We start from the raw sequence: 18,577 nt of genomic DNA on the forward strand, positions 1-18,577 counted from the left end.
AAAGCAGAGGATATTAAATACTATTCGAAATTCAAGAACTACGTGAAGGAGCTATTTAAAAACCCCAGCCTTTCGGTTATCAATAAATCAATTAATTGAAAGTAGATTATTCAGTAAAAAAAAAAGTTCTATGATCCCTGACCCGAAACAAACATGAATCTTTCGATTCATTTGGTCTCATGCTCACGTATCCAATCATTTATCAATTATGTATGAGACTTTCATTCCCATATTTTCATGTAAGGAGCCTATCCTCTCCCATTTGGTTGTATTCAATTCATATTCAATATATATTTCTATCGAAAAAGATCACCAATCCAAGACAAAACTATTTGGAGGATTCTTCTGACCAATAAAAAATTGATAATGTCAGCAAATTGTTTCTTTTTTCTTGAAATCCAAAGAATTTTTATTATTTATACGTAGGTTATCAATTCTGCATTATACAAAAAGACTCAAAAATTTTTATCGACATGAGTGTTTTATATCGAAAAAAGCCGAACTATTCTTTTGAAAATCTTATTCATTTTTTAATTAGACTACATATGGTAGAAAGAGTACCATGTTGCATCTGAACTTCAAACGGTTTAGTTTTAACCATGTTAATTAATGGTCCCAAATTTTTGGTTGATAGAGAATCAAAGTCAAGTAGACTTACCAAAGAATAACGAAATGCTATGGTTCTAAAATATGATTTTTTATTGAATTTTGTATTCAGAAGTAATTCGCGGGATTAGGCACTCTTTGCTAGTTATAGTGCCACTGGACGAATCCAGCCTATTCTTGAAATGAACAACTCACACACACTCCCTTTCCAAAAAAGATCAATACACCGAAGACTACACTTAGATTTATTGGATTTGTTGCTAAAATATCGGTATTAAACCCGAAACTCCGGCGGATGGCCAGTGACCCAAGTAAACGAAAGAATCGGTTAAATTTTTCATATAATCTCCTCTTCTAGCTAAACTAAAAAAAAAAGAACTCTGTCCTTTTTTTTTTTATTCTTTGTTTTTTGAATAAAAAGAAAATTTCGTTTAATAATTTATAATTAATTTACCTATTTGGATATTTATAAACAGAATCAAAAAACTATTCTATTTACAAATTTATTTTCCAAAAATTTTTAATTTTCAATAATAATAATGAGACTTAATTAAAATTAAGCTAGAATTTGAGACCAAGTTTTATATCAATTTTAAAAAACCTAAAACTCCTTTTTGCGCAACACTCCTTAAAAAAAAATTTCCATTAAACTAAAAAGAATAAGGGGAAGGAAGAAAGCGAATCGATGTGTTAATTCCCCATCCTCAAATTAGTCCTTCCCAAGGGTTGTTGTCTCAATGAATAATTGTAGGAGTGAAATCTGATAGAATAAAAAAAACTACGAAAAAAAAAATTCCTAATTTTATTATTTCTAGGATTAAACAAAAGGATTCGCAATAAAAGCGCTAATGCTACAACTAGGCCATAAATTGTTAAAGCTTCCATAAAAGCCAAACTAAGCAATAAAGTACCTCGTATTTTTCTTCTGCCTCAGGTTGTCTCGCGATACCTTCGACAGCTTGACCCGCAGCTGTACCTTGACCAACCCCAGGTCCAATAGAAGCAAGCCCAACAGCCAACCCAGCAGCAATAACCGAAGCAGCAGAAACCAGTGGATTCATGATAAGTTCCTCACACCAAAATAAAGAAATAGTTAATGATACAATCATCCAACGACTTAGGACTTAATTATAATTAAGTCATCGCTAAGATTCATCCAGCCAAAATAACCAAAAACTTGATAAGAATTACTTTGATATTAGTTCCTATCCACGGGATTTTGAAAAATGCATAATATATATATATACGACTTTTTTATGCCGTTTCTTTTTTGTGAACCATTCTTTTCTTTTAATTCTTCGTTCTTTTTTTGATCGTTTTTTTCAGCCAATTCACAGATAAAAAGTAAGAACTTATAATCGAATCGTTATCTAAATAGAAATTCACAAAAATAGTGGGGCAGATTATATAGATCTTTAACTTATATATACCTAGTCAATATCAAATATGACATATACAAGTGTTTCTTACATAACGTAAACCAACTATTCGATAATTGGGCTAACCTAAATTTGAAAAAAAAAAATAGTTAATGATGACCCTCCATGGATTCACCTATATAAGCCGCAGCTAAAGTGGCAAAAATGAGAGCTTGAATCCCGCTTGTAAATAATCCAAGGAACATGACAGGTATAGGAACCACTAAAGGTACTAAAGAAACAAGAACAACAACTACTAATTCATCGGCTAATATATTTCCGAAAAGTCGAAAACTCAGTGATAGGGGTTTTGTAAAATCTTCTAAGATGTTAATGGGTAAAAGAATTGGAGTTGGTTGAATGTATTTACTGAAATACCCTAATCCTTTTTTGCTAAGACCCGCATAAAAATATGCTACTGATGTGAGTAAAGCTAAAGCAACCGTCGTATTTATATCATTCGTTGGTGCTGCTAACTCCCCTTGAGGTAACTGGATAATTTTCCACGGTAAAAGGGCTCCTGACCAGTTAGAAACAAAAATAAATAAAAACAGGGTTCCAATAAAGGGAACCCATGGACCGTATTCTTCTCCAATCTGGGTTTGACTCACATCTCGAATGAATTCAAGGACAAATTCAAAGAAGTTTTGGCCGCCAGTTGGAATGGTTTGTGGATTGCGAACCGCTAGAGCTGCGGAACCTAATAAGATAGCAATTACAACCCAAGAAGTAATAAGGACTTGCGCATGGACTTGGAACCCCCCTATTTGCCAATAGAAATGTTGGCCTACTTCTACACCAGATATCTCATATAACCCTTCTTTTATTAGTGTATTGATGGAACATGATAAAACATTCATATTGCCCTCTGACAGAAATAAGAACTTTAAATTATTTTGATTCAAGACCCCCCCTTTTTTTTTACTTATTTACTTGAATTTTTATTTTAGTTTTGGATACCAACTAAACGAATCACACAATATACCCAGTTTTTTATCTCTTTTTCTTTTGTATGATTCAGGAATAGTAACCGATTTTATAAATCGAAATACAGGGAGCCCCTCCCTCAAAAAAAATTGATTTATTTATCTTATTATTAATCAAGAATTTTGTATATAGCTAGAACGACCCTCACAAATTGCGAATACTAATTTGTTAAGAATGAATCGAATTGAAGCTATAGCGTCATCATTTGCTGGAATAGAAATATCCGCGAGATCGGGATTACAATTTGTATCGATTAAAGAAATGGTTGGAATTCCCAAAGTTATACATTCTCGAAGAGCCGTATATTCTTCTTGCTGATCGATGATGATTACAATATCAGGCAATCCCGTCATATATTTAATCCCGCCTAGATATGTTTCCAAGCGAGATAATTGTCTCTTCAACACAGCTGCATCCCTTTTCGGAAGACGGTTGAATCCCTCTGTCTTTTGTTCAGTTCTCAAGTCCCTAAACTTATGAAGTCTTTTTTCTGTAGTAGACCAATTTGTTAACATGCCGCCGAGCCACTTTTTATTAACATAATGACACCGAGCCCTTATTGCAGCCCGCGACACTAAATCAGCTGCTTTATTTTTGTCCCAACAATTAAGAATTGTTTTCCCCTACTTGCTGCATCAAAAACTAAATCACAAGCTTCTGATAAAAAACGAGCAGTTCTAGTCAGATTTATAATATGAATACCTTTACGCTTTGCAGAAATATAAGGTGCCATTCTAGGATTCCATTTCCTAGTACCATGCCCAAAATGAACTCCTGCTCTCATCATCTCTTCCAAATCGATGTTCCAATATCTTTTTGTCATTTCTTTTCACACTTAAAAGGGGGGTACCCAAAACTAAAATAAAAATTTGTTCCAATGGAACCTTCTCTTGTCCGTTTATGCACGAGCCGAGCCATTATTTTGTATTCATTATTATCTTTATTAGTGTTAACAAATTATTAAAGCAAATGACTACAGCAAACAATAAAACATGAAATTCAAAACAGGAATCTGCTATTAGGAATTATTCAATTCTAGAAAAGGCAGATTTGTAAATAGAAGAGTCACAAAATTCCCTGTGATAAAATAAAATATCTCTCATCTCCCTCTAATAAAGATAAATTCTTTGTTTTTTTTTCAAAAAGAATATTGGTATGTTGCCGTGAACAATGCACCAATCCTTTGTTGAACCCGGTCCCGGCGGGGATCACACCCCCTAGAACAACATTTTCTTTCAGGCCTTTCAACCAATCGATACGACCCCGAAGAGCAGCTTTTGCTAAAACTCTAGCAGTTTCTTGAAAACTTGCTTCGGATATAAAACTTTGAGTATTCAAAGATGCTCGAGTTATTCCTAATAAAACGGCTCGATAACAGATTGCTTCTTCTAAAGCACGCCCCGTGCGTTCTGCTCGTAACAATCCAATCAATTCTCCAGGTAAAAAAACATTAGACATTCCCTCTTCTGAAACCAAAACTTTTGATGTTATTTGACGTACAATAATTTCGATATGCCTATTATGAATCTGCACCCCCTGGGATCGATAAACCTTTTGAATCTTATTAACCAAAGAAATACGACTTTGCACTATAGTTAGCTCAGCACCAATCAAGAATCCCCAAGGAATTCCAAGAATTCTTGTTATACACCTGTTCCAACCCTTAATCCGCTTTTCTAAGTTCAGTGATATTGAATCAATCGAGCGGACTTCTAACACCTGTTCTACTTTTGGAAGACCTTGGGTTATATCACCGGATCTCGATTTTTCATATATAAATGTAACTAATGTATCCCCTTCGTAAAGAATTTCTCTATAATGCCCGTGAACTTTTGCTCCCGGAGTAGCCAAATAGGGCTTAGCGGATCTTATTACTACAGAATCCCTTTGAACAATTAAAACTTGACCCGATTTTAGGTATGGTTCTTTTTTGGCTATACATAGATTTTCACAAAAAAATTGTCCAAGACTTATTATTGTGGACGTTTCCTCACAATAATAATTATTATAATTTTGATGAAGAAAATACCAATTCAATTTGAATGGATTCAAAACAAGGTTACTGTATGGATCTAGATTAAAAATTCTTCCGTTTTCATCTATTAAATAAGAGTGAATTATTTGAAAAATATATTTGAAGTTATCAAGTTGCAAATATTTAATTACAGAGATCTGATTATAAGTTAGTAAAGGCAAAAATGAATAAAAATTCGAAATTTGAATGGCTGTTCCTAAGGGGCCCGACGAATTTTGAATTGTAATTAGAGGTTTTTTTTTATTGATTGGTTTATAACATTGTGATATTTTACATGATTAAATGGACCGATTCTAAAACAATTAGAGGATGATAAAATTAACAAAGATTGGGATTCCTTATTTCTGAACATACGAATAGTTCCATGATTTTGTCTAAGCGATTGTTGAAGAATGCCAGCCTTGGGAGAAAGCGAATAAAACGGATTCACGGAATCTGCAGAGATCAATCCCGAATCCGGCGGATTATTTCTTTTTCTTATATACGAAATATGGGATTTCACTAAGCCAATTCTTATGAAATCTCGAATCAAACCCTTTGTACTTACTTCAACAACGAAAGCGCGGACCTCCTCGAGGGAAGAATTTTTGTTGTCTTGGTCCCAATTCAAGACTAAACAAGTGCGAACCAATTGAATACTTGTGTCAGAAATTCCTCGAGTTGGTTTACCATTTCCATAAAGGATATAGTTGAAAACTCGAAGTTGAATATTATCCTTTTCCCGAAAGAGATCTTGTGGGAAGAGTGTTGCTAAATTTATACTGTCCATTATCTCATAGGTAGCTACGGGCCGCACCAAAACAAAAAACTTTTTCTTGGTTGGTGTGATCCGTTGGGCATAAATCCAATTTTTTAAATTTTTTGATTCTTTAGAGTTTGTTTTTCCCCTTCCTGGCGGTATCAAGATGCCACTATGTCGGGATATCTTATCTGTCTTGTCCGGAAAATGGATATCCCCCGAAAATATTTTGAGTTCAATCCTTTTTTTTTTTCTCTCCACTCGGATCAACCCGCCGACTTGGCTTCTTATATTTAAAGTGATTCGTGTATCGACTCCAATGATACTATAGTTCTGTACCATTATGGCGGAGGATTCGGGTAAAATATGCACTTCCTCAGGAATGAAAAAAAAGCGATCTACTTTCATTTCGTATTTTGTCTTAAATTTTTGGACTCCTCGATACTCAATCATATCCTCTTTTTGGACGATTGAGTCCGCCTTTAGAGTTCCATATTTAAGAATTCCGGAACTCTTTCTTCTGTATCTAGGATCATCAAAAAAAGCAAAAATACTGTTTCTACGGAAAATACCATTTATGGGTATTTCAATCGAGATACCTGAATGTGGTATGAACTCTTTCGCTTGCTCTTGAATCGATTGGAATGGAATGAGAAATCTATTTCTTCGCCTTTTTGCTAATAAATCCGAATTCTCATGAAAAATAGCAGAATATATGAAATTATAATGACTAGTACCTACGATTCCATTCAATTCTGAATAATTGGGAATCCCAGATTTTTTTTTATCAGAAAAATCTGAACTGAAAAATTTTTTGCTCACTTGATCATTATTCACTGAGAGGCTAGAAATAGATTTTCTTTCGACGGAAAGAAAGGGTATGTTCATTTGATCTTGATCTTTGTGGATCGAAAAAAGAATTAGACTAGATCCACAAGAACCTCCTGATAATATCCATAAATGACTTGTTTTTGGTAAAAGATGGACATTACTATATGTAAATTCGGGTGCATGGGATACATCAGTACTCCAATGCATTTCGCCCTCGGAGTCAGAATAAATATATTTTCTAACCCTCTCTTTAAAATGAAAAGTGGATGTTCCCTCGCGAATCTCAGCAATCACTTGTTCTGATTCCACATATTGATCATTTTGAACTAAAAGAAAACTTTTTGGTGGAATAGTCACGCTATGTATAATATCTTCGCTCTCAATAATTACAGACAAGTCTATATAACATAGAAAGGCAGGATGCCCGTGACGTGTACGTGTAGGATGAACCAAATCCTCATTAAATTTGATTTTTCCATTATAAGGGGCTCGTACATGTTCGGCAGTACCTCCTGTAAATACTCCACCGGTATGAAAAGTTCTTAATGTTAGTTGAGTCCCCGGTTCGCCAATAGATTGACCCGCAATAATACCTACAGCTTCCCCCAATTCAACTAGGTCACCATGAGTGGGACTCCGGCCATAACATAATCGACAGATCCAAGATGTACTCCGACAAGTAAAGGGAGTTCGAATAGATATTGATTGTGTTCCAAAGGTTATGAATCGATTGACAAGTCCAATCCCAAGATCTTGATTTCGAAAGGCGACACATCGGGAACCTATATATATATCGTCTGCTAAGACACGACCAATTAATGTTTGGATAAAAATTCTTTCTGACATCATCCGACTTTTATTTCGAGGACTCACAGAAATCCCTCGGATAGTGCCACAATCCGTTCGACGTACAACAATATGTTGAACTACTTCAACAAGTCGACGCGTAAGATATCCAGCATCTGATGTGCGGACCGCAGTATCTACAACTCCTTTACGGGCTCCATAGCAAGAAATAATATATTCTGTTAAAGACAGTCCTTCGCGTAAATTGCTTTGAATAGGTAAATCAATCATTTGTCCTTGGGGATCCGACATTAATCCTCTCATACCTACTAATTGATGTACTTGAGATGCATTTCCTCTAGCTCCCGAAAAAGACATCATATGGACTGGATTGAAAGGGTCCGTCATCCTAAAATTAGGATTCATTTCCTGTCGCAAATATTCACTTGTAGCATACCATATCTCAATAGATTGGCGTAATTTTTCTACCGCATGTACATTCCCATAATGATGGTGTTTTTCCAAAATCAAACTTTGTTGTTCAGCATCTTGGACAAGCCAGCCCTTAGAAGGTATCGTTAAAAGATCATCAATTCCTAATGAAATGGATGTAGCAGTTGCTTGCTGGAAACCCAGAGTCTTTACTTGATCTAGGATGTGTGATGTATATGCCATCCCGAAGTGATCTATTAATCGGCTAATAAGTCGTTTAATAGCAGTTCCATCTATCACTTTATTGTGAAATACCAGATTGGCCCGTTCCGCCATAAGTACCTCCATATTCTGCTGAATGGGATTCGACAATGAGTTTGAGTCAATGATTGCAAAACTTCCTTTTCTCGATCTTGATTTTTTAGGTCAGGAACTATGTCCGAGTTGACTCGGAGAGGTCCGAATTCACACGGGTGTCCTATAATTCTTTTTTATGAATACCATATTATTAGGTATCATATGAACAAGCTTGAGAAAAACCTTGTATAGCTTCCTCGATTTCTCGATAAAAAGAAATATGACCAACTGTGGTTCGAATATATATACAAAAAGTTTGTTTTTTTACACTTCTTACTATCAGATAGTGTGCATAAATCTCATGATAGTTACCAAAAGATTCATAGTGAACTTCGATAGGAACTTCTTTTGAAGCAATAACGCGTTGATCTAATTGCCACCGAAGCCACAAAGGACTATCTAAATTGATTCTTTTCTGCCGATAAGCTCCAATTGCATCATAGGAATTGCAAAAAAAGGGTTCTTTCATATACTTATAGTTTGTTTCGTAAATTCTTTCATTTTGATAGTTTTTTCGATTACATGGATTATATCTGTTTGCACAAATACCTCGACGAGTGCCGCTCGTTAATACATAGAGTCCAATCAGCATATCTTGAGTCGGTACAGAAATGGGATCTCCAATAGCTGGAGATAAGAGATTCATATGAGAAAACATAAGTAAACGAGCCTCTGCTTGAGCTTCTAAAGATAAAGGCACATGAACAGCCATTTGATCCCCATCAAAGTCTGCATTGAACCCCTTACAAACTAATGGATGTAAACAAATAGTGCGTCCTTCCACTAAAATGGGTTGGAATGACTGTATGCCTAATCTATGTAGAGTAGGTGCTCTATTCAGTAATACGGGATGCCCCTGCATAACTTCTTGAAGGATTTCCCAGACAATCGGCTTTTTTTCACGAATTTGACTCTTAGCAACTCCTATGTTCGAAGCCAGATGTTGTCTAATTAGACCACGAATTACAAATGTCTGGAAGAGCTCTATTGCTATTTCGCGAGGCAATCCACAGCGATGTAATGAAAGTGAGGGTCCAACGACAATCACCGAACGCCCCGAATAATCGACCCGTTTGCCAAGCAGAGTCTCGCGAAATCTTCCCTCTTTTCCTTCAATTACATCTGAAAATGACTTGTAAACCTTATTATGACCATCCCTCATGGGTTGTCCACGGATTCCATTATCAAGAAGTGTATCCACGGCTTCTTGTACCAATTTTTCCTGACACATTACTAATTCCCCTGGTGTAGATCTACTTGTTGTTAATAGATCAGTAAGAGTATTGTTCCGATAGATAACTCTTCTATAGAGTTCATTAATATCTGAACTCATCAGTTTACCCCCTTCTATCTGAATGATGGGTCTCAACTCGGGAGGCAGAACCGGTAAGAGACATAAAATCATCCATTCCGGTTCTATATTTGTTCGAATAAAATGCTTAGCTAATTCCATACGTCTAACTAAAAAATCTTTTCTTCTTACAATTTTTCGATCTTCCCATTCATTCCCGTGGGACCTTCTTCTCCTAATTGTTTCCATTCTACCAACGAATTTTCTATAATAATTCGCAAATCTAAATCGGCTAATTGTTCTCGGATAGCACCCGCCCCAGTAGAAATTTCTCGATTTCTAAATATATCGAAACCTTGAGTAGTAAAAAAAAGTGGGATGCTGTATTTCCAGGATTGAATTTCATATTCAAATGAACCTCGTAATCGTAAGAAAGTAGGTTTTTTCGTTATGGGCCTAGCAAAAGAAAAATTGGGATAGGGTCCACTATATGATCTCCCCCCCTCAAAACCGGACATGAAAGTTTCCTCTCATCCGGCTCAAGTAGTTATATCAAATAAAGATAAAGAAAGGGGTCGCACTTTCCAATTGTATTTTATAAAATCAAGTGAAAACCCAAAAAGAATCTACGCCTTACTCAAGTTCTCAGTGCAAACCAACCACCATTTCATTGATTCAATTAATTCTTCTTTGATTTCTATTTAGATTCTTTAGTGAATTCAAAATTACGACAGAAAAAAATGTCAAATTCTTGAGTAGTCTACTTCCCTTCGAATGCCGGAATACTTTTTACCTTAAGTGAAAGGAATGCCTTAGAATTCATACGGGATTTATTTGTCTATGTATTGTTCCATTCGATCTTTTAGGTCCTGCGTTACCTCGATGGTTATGCCACAATATTCTTAAAGCTTATATGCGATGTATAGACTTCTCCAACCATGACATATTTGTTTACTTCAATATAAAAAACCAAATTTCTTTTCGTTTAGAAAGATAAGGGAATGCTTAATTCGACAAAAAAAAGGTCTTCTTTTCACGAGGTACGACTATCAATTTGAAGTACTTTTTTTTTACTGAATCGACCATAGACCAATCGCCCTTGTTATTTGGGAGTATTGAATACACCCACAAGTCTGAGCTTCATGTTACTCTTTTCAAGAGACATGTCAGATCGAGGGCATCCCAAATTGATTGAAGGGGATGAGAGTTTATCATTCTTAAAAATAAAAATTTCGATCAAATCACACATCGCAGTATACTAGACCTTCTAATTCTTTAAGAGGTTTATCTAAAAGATTCGCAATATAACTAGGAAGACGTTTCAAATACCATACATGAGTTACAGGACATGTCAGTTTTATGTATCCCATTTGATATCTTCGTATCCGAGAATCAACAAATTCAACTCCACATTGTTCACAAAATTGCGAGTCTTCTTTTTCATCTCCGATCACTCGATAATTTCCACAAGCGCAAATTCCACTCTTTATAGGCCCAAAAATCCTTTCACAAAATAATCCATCTTTTTCCGGTTTATTGGTTTTGTAATGAAAAGTATAGGGTTTTGTCACCTCTCCAACTATCTCTCCATTAGGTATTTTTTAGTGGCCCAAGCACTTATTTGCTGAGGAGAAACTAATCCAATTCGGAGTTGTTGATGTTTATACCGATCGATCATATAAGAAATTTTGTGATTCATTCCGATTAAACTTCCTTCCTATTAATCTGGAAATTCTTCTCAGATACAAGGAAATGATTCAGTTCCAGAGCCAAAGATCGTAGTTCTCGAACAAGTAATCGAAAAGATTCTGGAGCATCTTCTGGTTTAGGTATTGTTCCTCCAATGATAGTGGTACCAAGTACTTCTTGGCGAGCTCTAATATGATCAGATTTATAAGTAAGCATCTCTTGTAGGATCCCCACCTACACAAGAAAATTGTTGATAAAACTCCAAAATAGCATTTTCTTTTGACCCAATTTTTTTTTTCTCCTTATCGGTTAAGAAAGATAAGAAAATTTCAGGGTAGCAAACATTCTCTAGAATTTCTCTTAGATTCGAACCCATAGCTGATGATAGAACTAGAATAGATATTTTCTGTTTCCTACTCACACGAGCCCATATTCTTGCTTTTTTATCAATCTCTAATTCTAGCCTGCCCCCCCAATCTGATATTATGGTGCCGGTATAGACCGAAATCCCGTTATGATCCAATTCTGACTGGTAATAGATACCAGGACTTTGTAATATTTGATTGATCACAACTCGGTATATTCCGTTTACTATAGAAGTTCCAAGGGAATTCATTAAAGGAATGTTTCCAATAAAAATTCTTTGTTCTTGCATATTCCTATTGGTTTTCCAAATTAATCCCGCGGATACATATAATTCAGAAGAATATGTAAGTAATTCATAGACAGCATCTCGTTCTTTTATCAGAGGTTCTACCAATTGATATGTTTCCACAAATAATTGAAATTCAATTTCGTGATCTATATCTTCAATTTTTGGAAATTGCGAAAGTTCTTCTATTAAACCCTGATCAATAAACCGATAAAACCCTTCAAATTGTATCTGATTAAATCCGGGTATTGTAGATGTTCCCTCTTTTCCATCCCCGAGCATCTTTTTTGAATTTATCATTTATCCGTTTATTTTAAAAATCCCATATCTCATTCTTCACCGAATCATATAGATAGAATTCGATCTAGCAATAATGGAATTTCTATTCTGTTTACTGAATCACATGAAATTTTATCCAACTCCAAGATATATGGAATGTATGAAATCCGTATGAACGGAGACTAGATTCAATTGGAATTTTTTTATAAGAAAGAGATCCGAATGGAACAGAATTTAGAAATACCGCTGGAACTTATGGAGTTTTGTAACGACTAGAAAAAAAGTAATTTCATTTTCACCTATGATATTACATATTCCAATTCGATCGCATACCATAAAAAACGGTATTCATGATAGGATCTGTTCGAGCAGATAAACATATAAGAAATAGAAAACTTTTTTTTAAACACTTTACTTTTTCATGTATTTGTATTTCATTGTTCAAAAAAATAGTTGCAGAAAAAAGATGGATTTTTACCTATTTTGAATAGAATATTTAGAATATCATTGAATTGAAGTAGGTAAGAAAACGTATGTTTTTTATTTATTAATTTTAATTATTATTAAAATAAAAAAGAATGCACAGGTATATATATATGTCTCTTTTTCTTCTTTTATTGTGGTACAGTTCTATTTGGAACAGCACATGCTGTGCTCTACCAAAAATTAAAAATTTTTTTCAATGTATTCAATGAAAAATTTCAATACAAAAATTTATTGAGAATTACTCCTCAAAAGCATCCCTAGAGAGATAAAATACCCCATTATAGAGCTATACAAGGTAACGTATGTTCTGATTCTGGGGTTTACATATACTCATTATTAGTGTTATAATTCAAATGGAAGAAGATTTCTTTTTAATTGAAAAAACTCAAAATAGATTAGTTATAAATCTATTTCTAATGATTTTCTTATCTTATATTATTAGAAATAAAAAATGTAAATTTGAATTCAAAAAAGGTCATGAATTTACAGTCAATAGTTAATGGTTCTGATTTGTACTAGATTCTATATTTTGTGACTGAAAATCTATATTTTTTTCGGAGTTGAAAAAAAAACAAGAGAAAATTTGAATCTAGTACAAATCATTTTGGCGGCATGGCCGAGTGGTAAGGCGGGGGACTGCAAATCCTTTTTCCCCAGTTCAAATCCGGGTGCCGCCTCAACAGGAGACTTGAAATCTCCTGTTATAAAACTATAACAAACGTAGGAAAAGACTCTTGATACTTTCTTTTCGTGATTCTAAGCCCCTGGCTCTCGAGGTTCTATTCTCTAACCTAAAGTTTTACCTATCAGATTAGAGGAAAACTAAAACGAGTGGAGGGAAATCCATTAGATTGGATAGGCAGAGAGGGAATTAAATTAATAGTTTTGGAAAGGATCTAAGATACTTTGGATATAGACTCATGAAAGTGTCGGAATGCTCAGACATTCAATCAATATTAGATTAGATGAAGAATTGCCTTTCGTTTTACTTCAAATAAAAATAAAAAACGATAAAAGAAAGAAAAAAGATTATTCTTTCTACATATGAGTCAGATTTTTGGATACTTCGAAAAGTATCTGTTTACTTGTGTTTACATCTTGTCGATTCTACTAGAAATTCTATAATTAAGAATAACTCAGTATAAGATAAGTGGATTTTTTGGAGTAGTTCATCAATGGTGACCAAATATCTCTCCCTTTTTTGACTCTGCACCAGTGATTTCACTATTATTAGTGAACAATAATGGAAAAGTTTCTTCATATTCATAGGGGACAGAATTCACATGGATATAGTAAGTCTCGCATGGGCTGGTTTAATGGTAGTTTTTACATTTTCCCTCTCTCTCGTAGTGTGGGGAAGAAGTGGACTCTAGAAGTACTCCTAATTGCGATAATAATCAAACTCTATCAACCTGTATCAATTGTTTTAGTTTTCTAGACCGGCCGGCAATTTTTTTTAAGATCTTTTTTAGAAATTGGATTTATGTTTTGTTTTATTGACTCATTTTTTTTTTTGATATCAGAGTTTATACCGTTAACCATTCATGGGATAACCCCCTTTCGAAATCTCAAGAGGTTTCCATCGAATTCGGATTATCCGTATTAAATGGATCAAACAAACAAATGAAATTGAGAAAGTATGTACATAGATTTCATATTCTATATTAATTTATATTTACATTTATAAAGAAAAAGAGAGATATGGGTGGATTCCTTATATTAAGATATTTCACTTGTATCTTTATACATTACAATAACCATAATGGCTAGTATGGTAGAAAGAGATCTCTTTCTACCATACTAGCGGGCCCCTTAGGATACTACTGAATCTAATGCATTCCTTTCATTTAAGACGAGAAATTGACATCCTTTTTGTCATTGATAGTCAAATTGTATTCAAATTAATTATTTTGACTAACCGTTTTTACGTAAATTATAAGCAAAAAAGCAGTAGTAGGAACGAGAATGAAGAGTGCAGTAGCAATAAATGCAAGAATATTGACTTCCATAATTAAATCGTTTATTATTTATTTTTTTTCTTTGGAATATCTCGGGATTTAATCCCATAGAGATGAGAAATCTTTCGCTTGTAAACTCACTCAGATGAATTAGATTTCGATGATATCGAATGAAAGAAATATCATGAATAACAATATCGGAGCTATAAAATCGATTCATCGTCAAGAATTTAATAGTATAACATAGGAAGATCTTTTATCCACACCGAATACATAATGAGATTCCTGATCCAATAAAAAACTATTTATTTATGATTCTTTTTTTTTTTTTTTTTTTCTACAACCTAGTACTTTCCTTGTACAATCATCTGATGAAATATCATAAAAAACCTTTTATACTTCGATTGTTTATAAAAAGAGTTTCTAAAGAACCTTAAATAAACAATAGAAATCAAATAGAGAAAACAAGTACGAAATTTCAATTTGAAATTTTCAAAATTTTGTTTTTGTAAGGGTCTATGATCTTTTTGTAAAACAAAGGAAATGTGATAAAGACGAGTCCCGAAAAAAAAAAACGAAAATATTCCAAAAAATTAACTATATTAAATTTTCTTACGAGTTTTTCTTCGACATCGACTCTAATCTTTAAAAAGAGCATATTCATTAGGGAAGACTAATTTGATCTTTTTTTTTGAAACATCCTCTTTACTTGGTTGGATTCGAACTATTTTCACTTCCTTGACTTCATAGAAACAAAGTATATATAGGTACTCTTGGCAAACGTATTATACGCTATCCTATTTTATTTTCCTACACGAGTTAATGGGAGATTAATTGACAAAAAGAGGAAACCCCATACAGTATCTCGTTCTTGAAGTGGTGAATGCTCTCAATAATTATAATTATACTAATTTACATATGTCTTTAAATTGGTGCAAAAGAAATACCCCTTTCTTTTGCTTGATGAAAAAAGAAAAATAAAACAAAAAGATAACCGAAACCATTTTGATCCCCTTGCCCAGAAACAAAAAGGGGAGTTTAGTTCTTTTTTTTTAATTGAATCCGCCGGGACTGACGGGGCTCGAACCCGCAGCTTCCGCCTTGACAGGGCGGTGCTCTGACCAATTGAACTACAATCCCATGGAAATAAAGCGGGTAGCTTACATATTCCTTCTTATGATTTCATCATAATCATTTCAATTTTAGATTCAAATTAGTGTTTTGTAACAAAGAAAATCACAAGTAATATATTGATATCTATATGGATATCACTAAAGTGATATCAAGGCCGATTACTAGTAATCCTTGCATTATTCTAAAATCGATTGATAATCTATTTTTTATTGTAATTTTTTATGGAAACAAAAAGTAACGAGCCACAAGAAATAAAGAAAAAAGTAAAGTCGAAATATACCCAGATATTTGACTTTTTTCTTACCCTTCTCTGTCAATTATGCAAAACAAAAAAGGTTATGTAGACAGCGAATTATTGGGCCGAGCTGGATTTGAACCAGCGTAGACATATTGCCAACGAATTTACAGTCCGTCCCCATTAACCGCTCGGGCATCGACCCAGGAAGAATCTATTCGAACTTTATGGATAATCCATGATCAACTTCCTTTCGTAGTACCCTACCCCAGGGGAAGTCGAATCCCCGCTGCCTCCTTGAAAGAGAGATGTCCTGAACCACTAGACGATGGGGGCATACTTGCTCAACCGCCATCATACTATGATCATAGTATGATCAGTCAGTTTTTTAAATTGTCAATATAATCAAATGGTATGACTAGCTTATAAGATTTTTATTTTTTCTATAGCATTCTATATCATTTTTTTATTTTACATATTCATATTCTAATCACAATTCTATAAAAAAAATCGATATATTTTCTTTTATATTTGAAGTGGAAATATGAAAAAAAAAAAATCGAAAAAAAAAAAGTCTAGTATAAAATCTTTTAAAGAAGTGATTGGTCTGACAGAAAAAAAATAAAAAAGAGGGTTAAGTTTCGTTTTTTTACTTTACTTAATAGATTGCCTCATCTCATTGTTAAGAAATAGTAGTGTCCCTATCTAACACTAACCCAAGAAAGTCAGACAGAATCCATCTTTCTTCCCTAATTAGACGATGGATTGATAAGTTAAGTTATCGATTCTCGCTTCTAGTTGCGAAATGAGCTACTAACCACTATGCGTCTATTGTATATATATTTAATATATATATATATTTGATTTACCTATCGACTCAGTCAGGAATTAAATCAAGACGGCCCTTTTAACTCAGTGGTAGAGTAACGCCATGGTAAGGCGTAAGTCATCGGTTCAAATCCGATAAGGGGCTTTTACTTTCTTTAACTTTCTATTACTTTCTTTAACTTTCTATATAGGAAAATTTCATTCGAAAGTCTATAATTTCGATTTTTTGAATTTCATTCTAATGAATTTCATTTTAATAATAACTAATAATAAAGTGAGAGAGTTTAATAATAACTAATAATAAAGTGAGAGAGTAATTTAGAAAATCAAATTGAACATTTTATATTATAATACAATGAATAATAATAAGTCGGCTTTTGAATCGCCAAATAGATATTCGTTGTTTCCCTTTTCGATAGATTAGAAATCAACAAATCCAAAAGAAAAAGTAAGTGGACCTAACCCGTCGAATCATGACTATATCCACTATTCTGATATTCAAATTCGATAGAGATAAAATTGAAACAGTAGATTGTTTTATTTCATATTTTTTATTCGGAAATCTGTCGATATCTCTTATTTAATCTTTTGTTTCTATATTTCATAGGAAATATTGCGTTCCTGCCTAGAGAAAGAAAGTCTTATTCCAAATTTTTTAATACCTAAAGGGTATTTCAATATCTGTTTTGATTCCAGAACATAACAAGAGCCTAAATTCTAGTTGTATAAGAATCAAATTGTATTAAGAATCAAAAAATCGAATCATAAAGAATGGCTTCAGATATCAATCAAATATTTCCATATTGATGCTTACAAGATGACAATGTAATGGGATTGAAGGTGTATGTGAGAAAGAAACTCTCATTTACAGTTTGCTATTATTTTATTTAAATATTGTATTGAATTAGATATAAATAATAAATTTTCCTTTTTTTACCGGCATGGACATGTAGATATCAAATAAAATAGAAAAAAAGATTTCTTTATCTGAGTAATGAGTCATCTGACAATTCATGATTTAGATTCAACTACTTATTAAGAAACTAATAGCAAGGAAGAAACAATTTGAGTTGATGCGTTTACCAAGAAGAAGGACCAATAAAATCAAATATTTTGATCTTCGAAACCAATTAAATGAAATTCTAAAGGTTAAATTTTATGGGGCAGTGCGCGAGAAATCAAATCATAAATAAATGATAGAATTTGAGCGTCCTGAAACATAATATATAACATTAAGATATATAAAGGTGTTCGGAAATGGTTGAAGTAGATGAATAGGAGGATCGCTATGACTATAGCCTTGGTAAATTTACCAAAGACGAAAAAGATTTATTTGAATTATGGATGGATGGTTACGGAGGGACCGCTTCGTTTTGTAGGTTGGTCTGGTCTATTGCTCTTTCCTTGTGCCTATTCGCTTTGGGGGGGGTTGGTCACAGGTACAACCTTTGTAACTTCATGGTATACTCATGGATTGGCTAGTTCCTATTTAGAAGGTTGCAATTTTTAACCGCTGCATTTCTACGCCTGCTAATAGTTTAGCGCATTTGGTGTTACTGTGGGGTCCTGAAGCACAAGGAGATTTTACTCGTGGGTGTCAATAGGCGGTCTGTGGGCTTTTGTTGCTCTCCACGGTGCTTTTCGCATTATAGGTTTTATGTTACGTCATTTGAACTTGCTCGATCTGTTCAATTGCGACCTTATAATGCAATCGCATTCTCTGGTCAATTGCTGTTTTGTTTCTGTCTCGTCTTTCTAATTTATCCACTAGGTCAATCTGGTGGTTCTTTGCGCCTAGTGTTGGTGTAGCGGCTATATTTCGATTCATCCTCTT

At 33.8% G+C, this 18,577-nt stretch overlaps 1 protein-coding gene and 3 non-coding genes across 4 annotated transcripts; 2 read left to right on the forward strand and 2 right to left on the reverse strand.

Moving 5' to 3' along the window:
* Positions 1 to 1,011: 1,011 nt before the first annotated feature.
* Positions 1,012 to 9,731, reverse strand: LOC125601867 (DNA-directed RNA polymerase subunit beta'-like). The gene has a single exon (XM_048773840.1). The coding sequence runs from the start codon at positions 9,729 to 9,731 to the stop codon at positions 8,343 to 8,345; it is 1,389 nt and encodes a 462-aa protein (XP_048629797.1). The 3' UTR covers positions 1,012 to 8,342.
* Positions 9,732 to 13,194: 3,463 nt separating this feature from the next.
* TRNAC-GCA lies at positions 13,195 to 13,265 on the forward strand. Its single transcript has one exon. It is a non-coding gene; the product is annotated as a tRNA-Cys (tRNA).
* Positions 13,266 to 15,612: 2,347 nt separating this feature from the next.
* On the reverse strand, positions 15,613 to 15,686 carry TRNAD-GUC. Its single transcript has one exon. It is a non-coding gene; the product is annotated as a tRNA-Asp (tRNA).
* Positions 15,687 to 16,816: 1,130 nt separating this feature from the next.
* TRNAT-GGU lies at positions 16,817 to 16,888 on the forward strand. Its single transcript has one exon. It is a non-coding gene; the product is annotated as a tRNA-Thr (tRNA).
* Positions 16,889 to 18,577: the final 1,689 nt, after the last annotated feature.

This window comes from Brassica napus, unplaced genomic scaffold, assembly GCF_020379485.1.
Source record: "Brassica napus cultivar Da-Ae unplaced genomic scaffold, Da-Ae ScsIHWf_2671;HRSCAF=3429, whole genome shotgun sequence".
Taxonomy (NCBI): Eukaryota; Viridiplantae; Streptophyta; class Magnoliopsida; order Brassicales; family Brassicaceae; genus Brassica; species Brassica napus.

What these genes read in the sequence shown, in the direction of transcription:
- LOC125601867 (XM_048773840.1), bottom strand. Translation starts at nt 9,731, where the DNA reads ATGGAAACAATTAGGAGAAGAAGGTCCCACGGGAATGAATGGGAAGAT.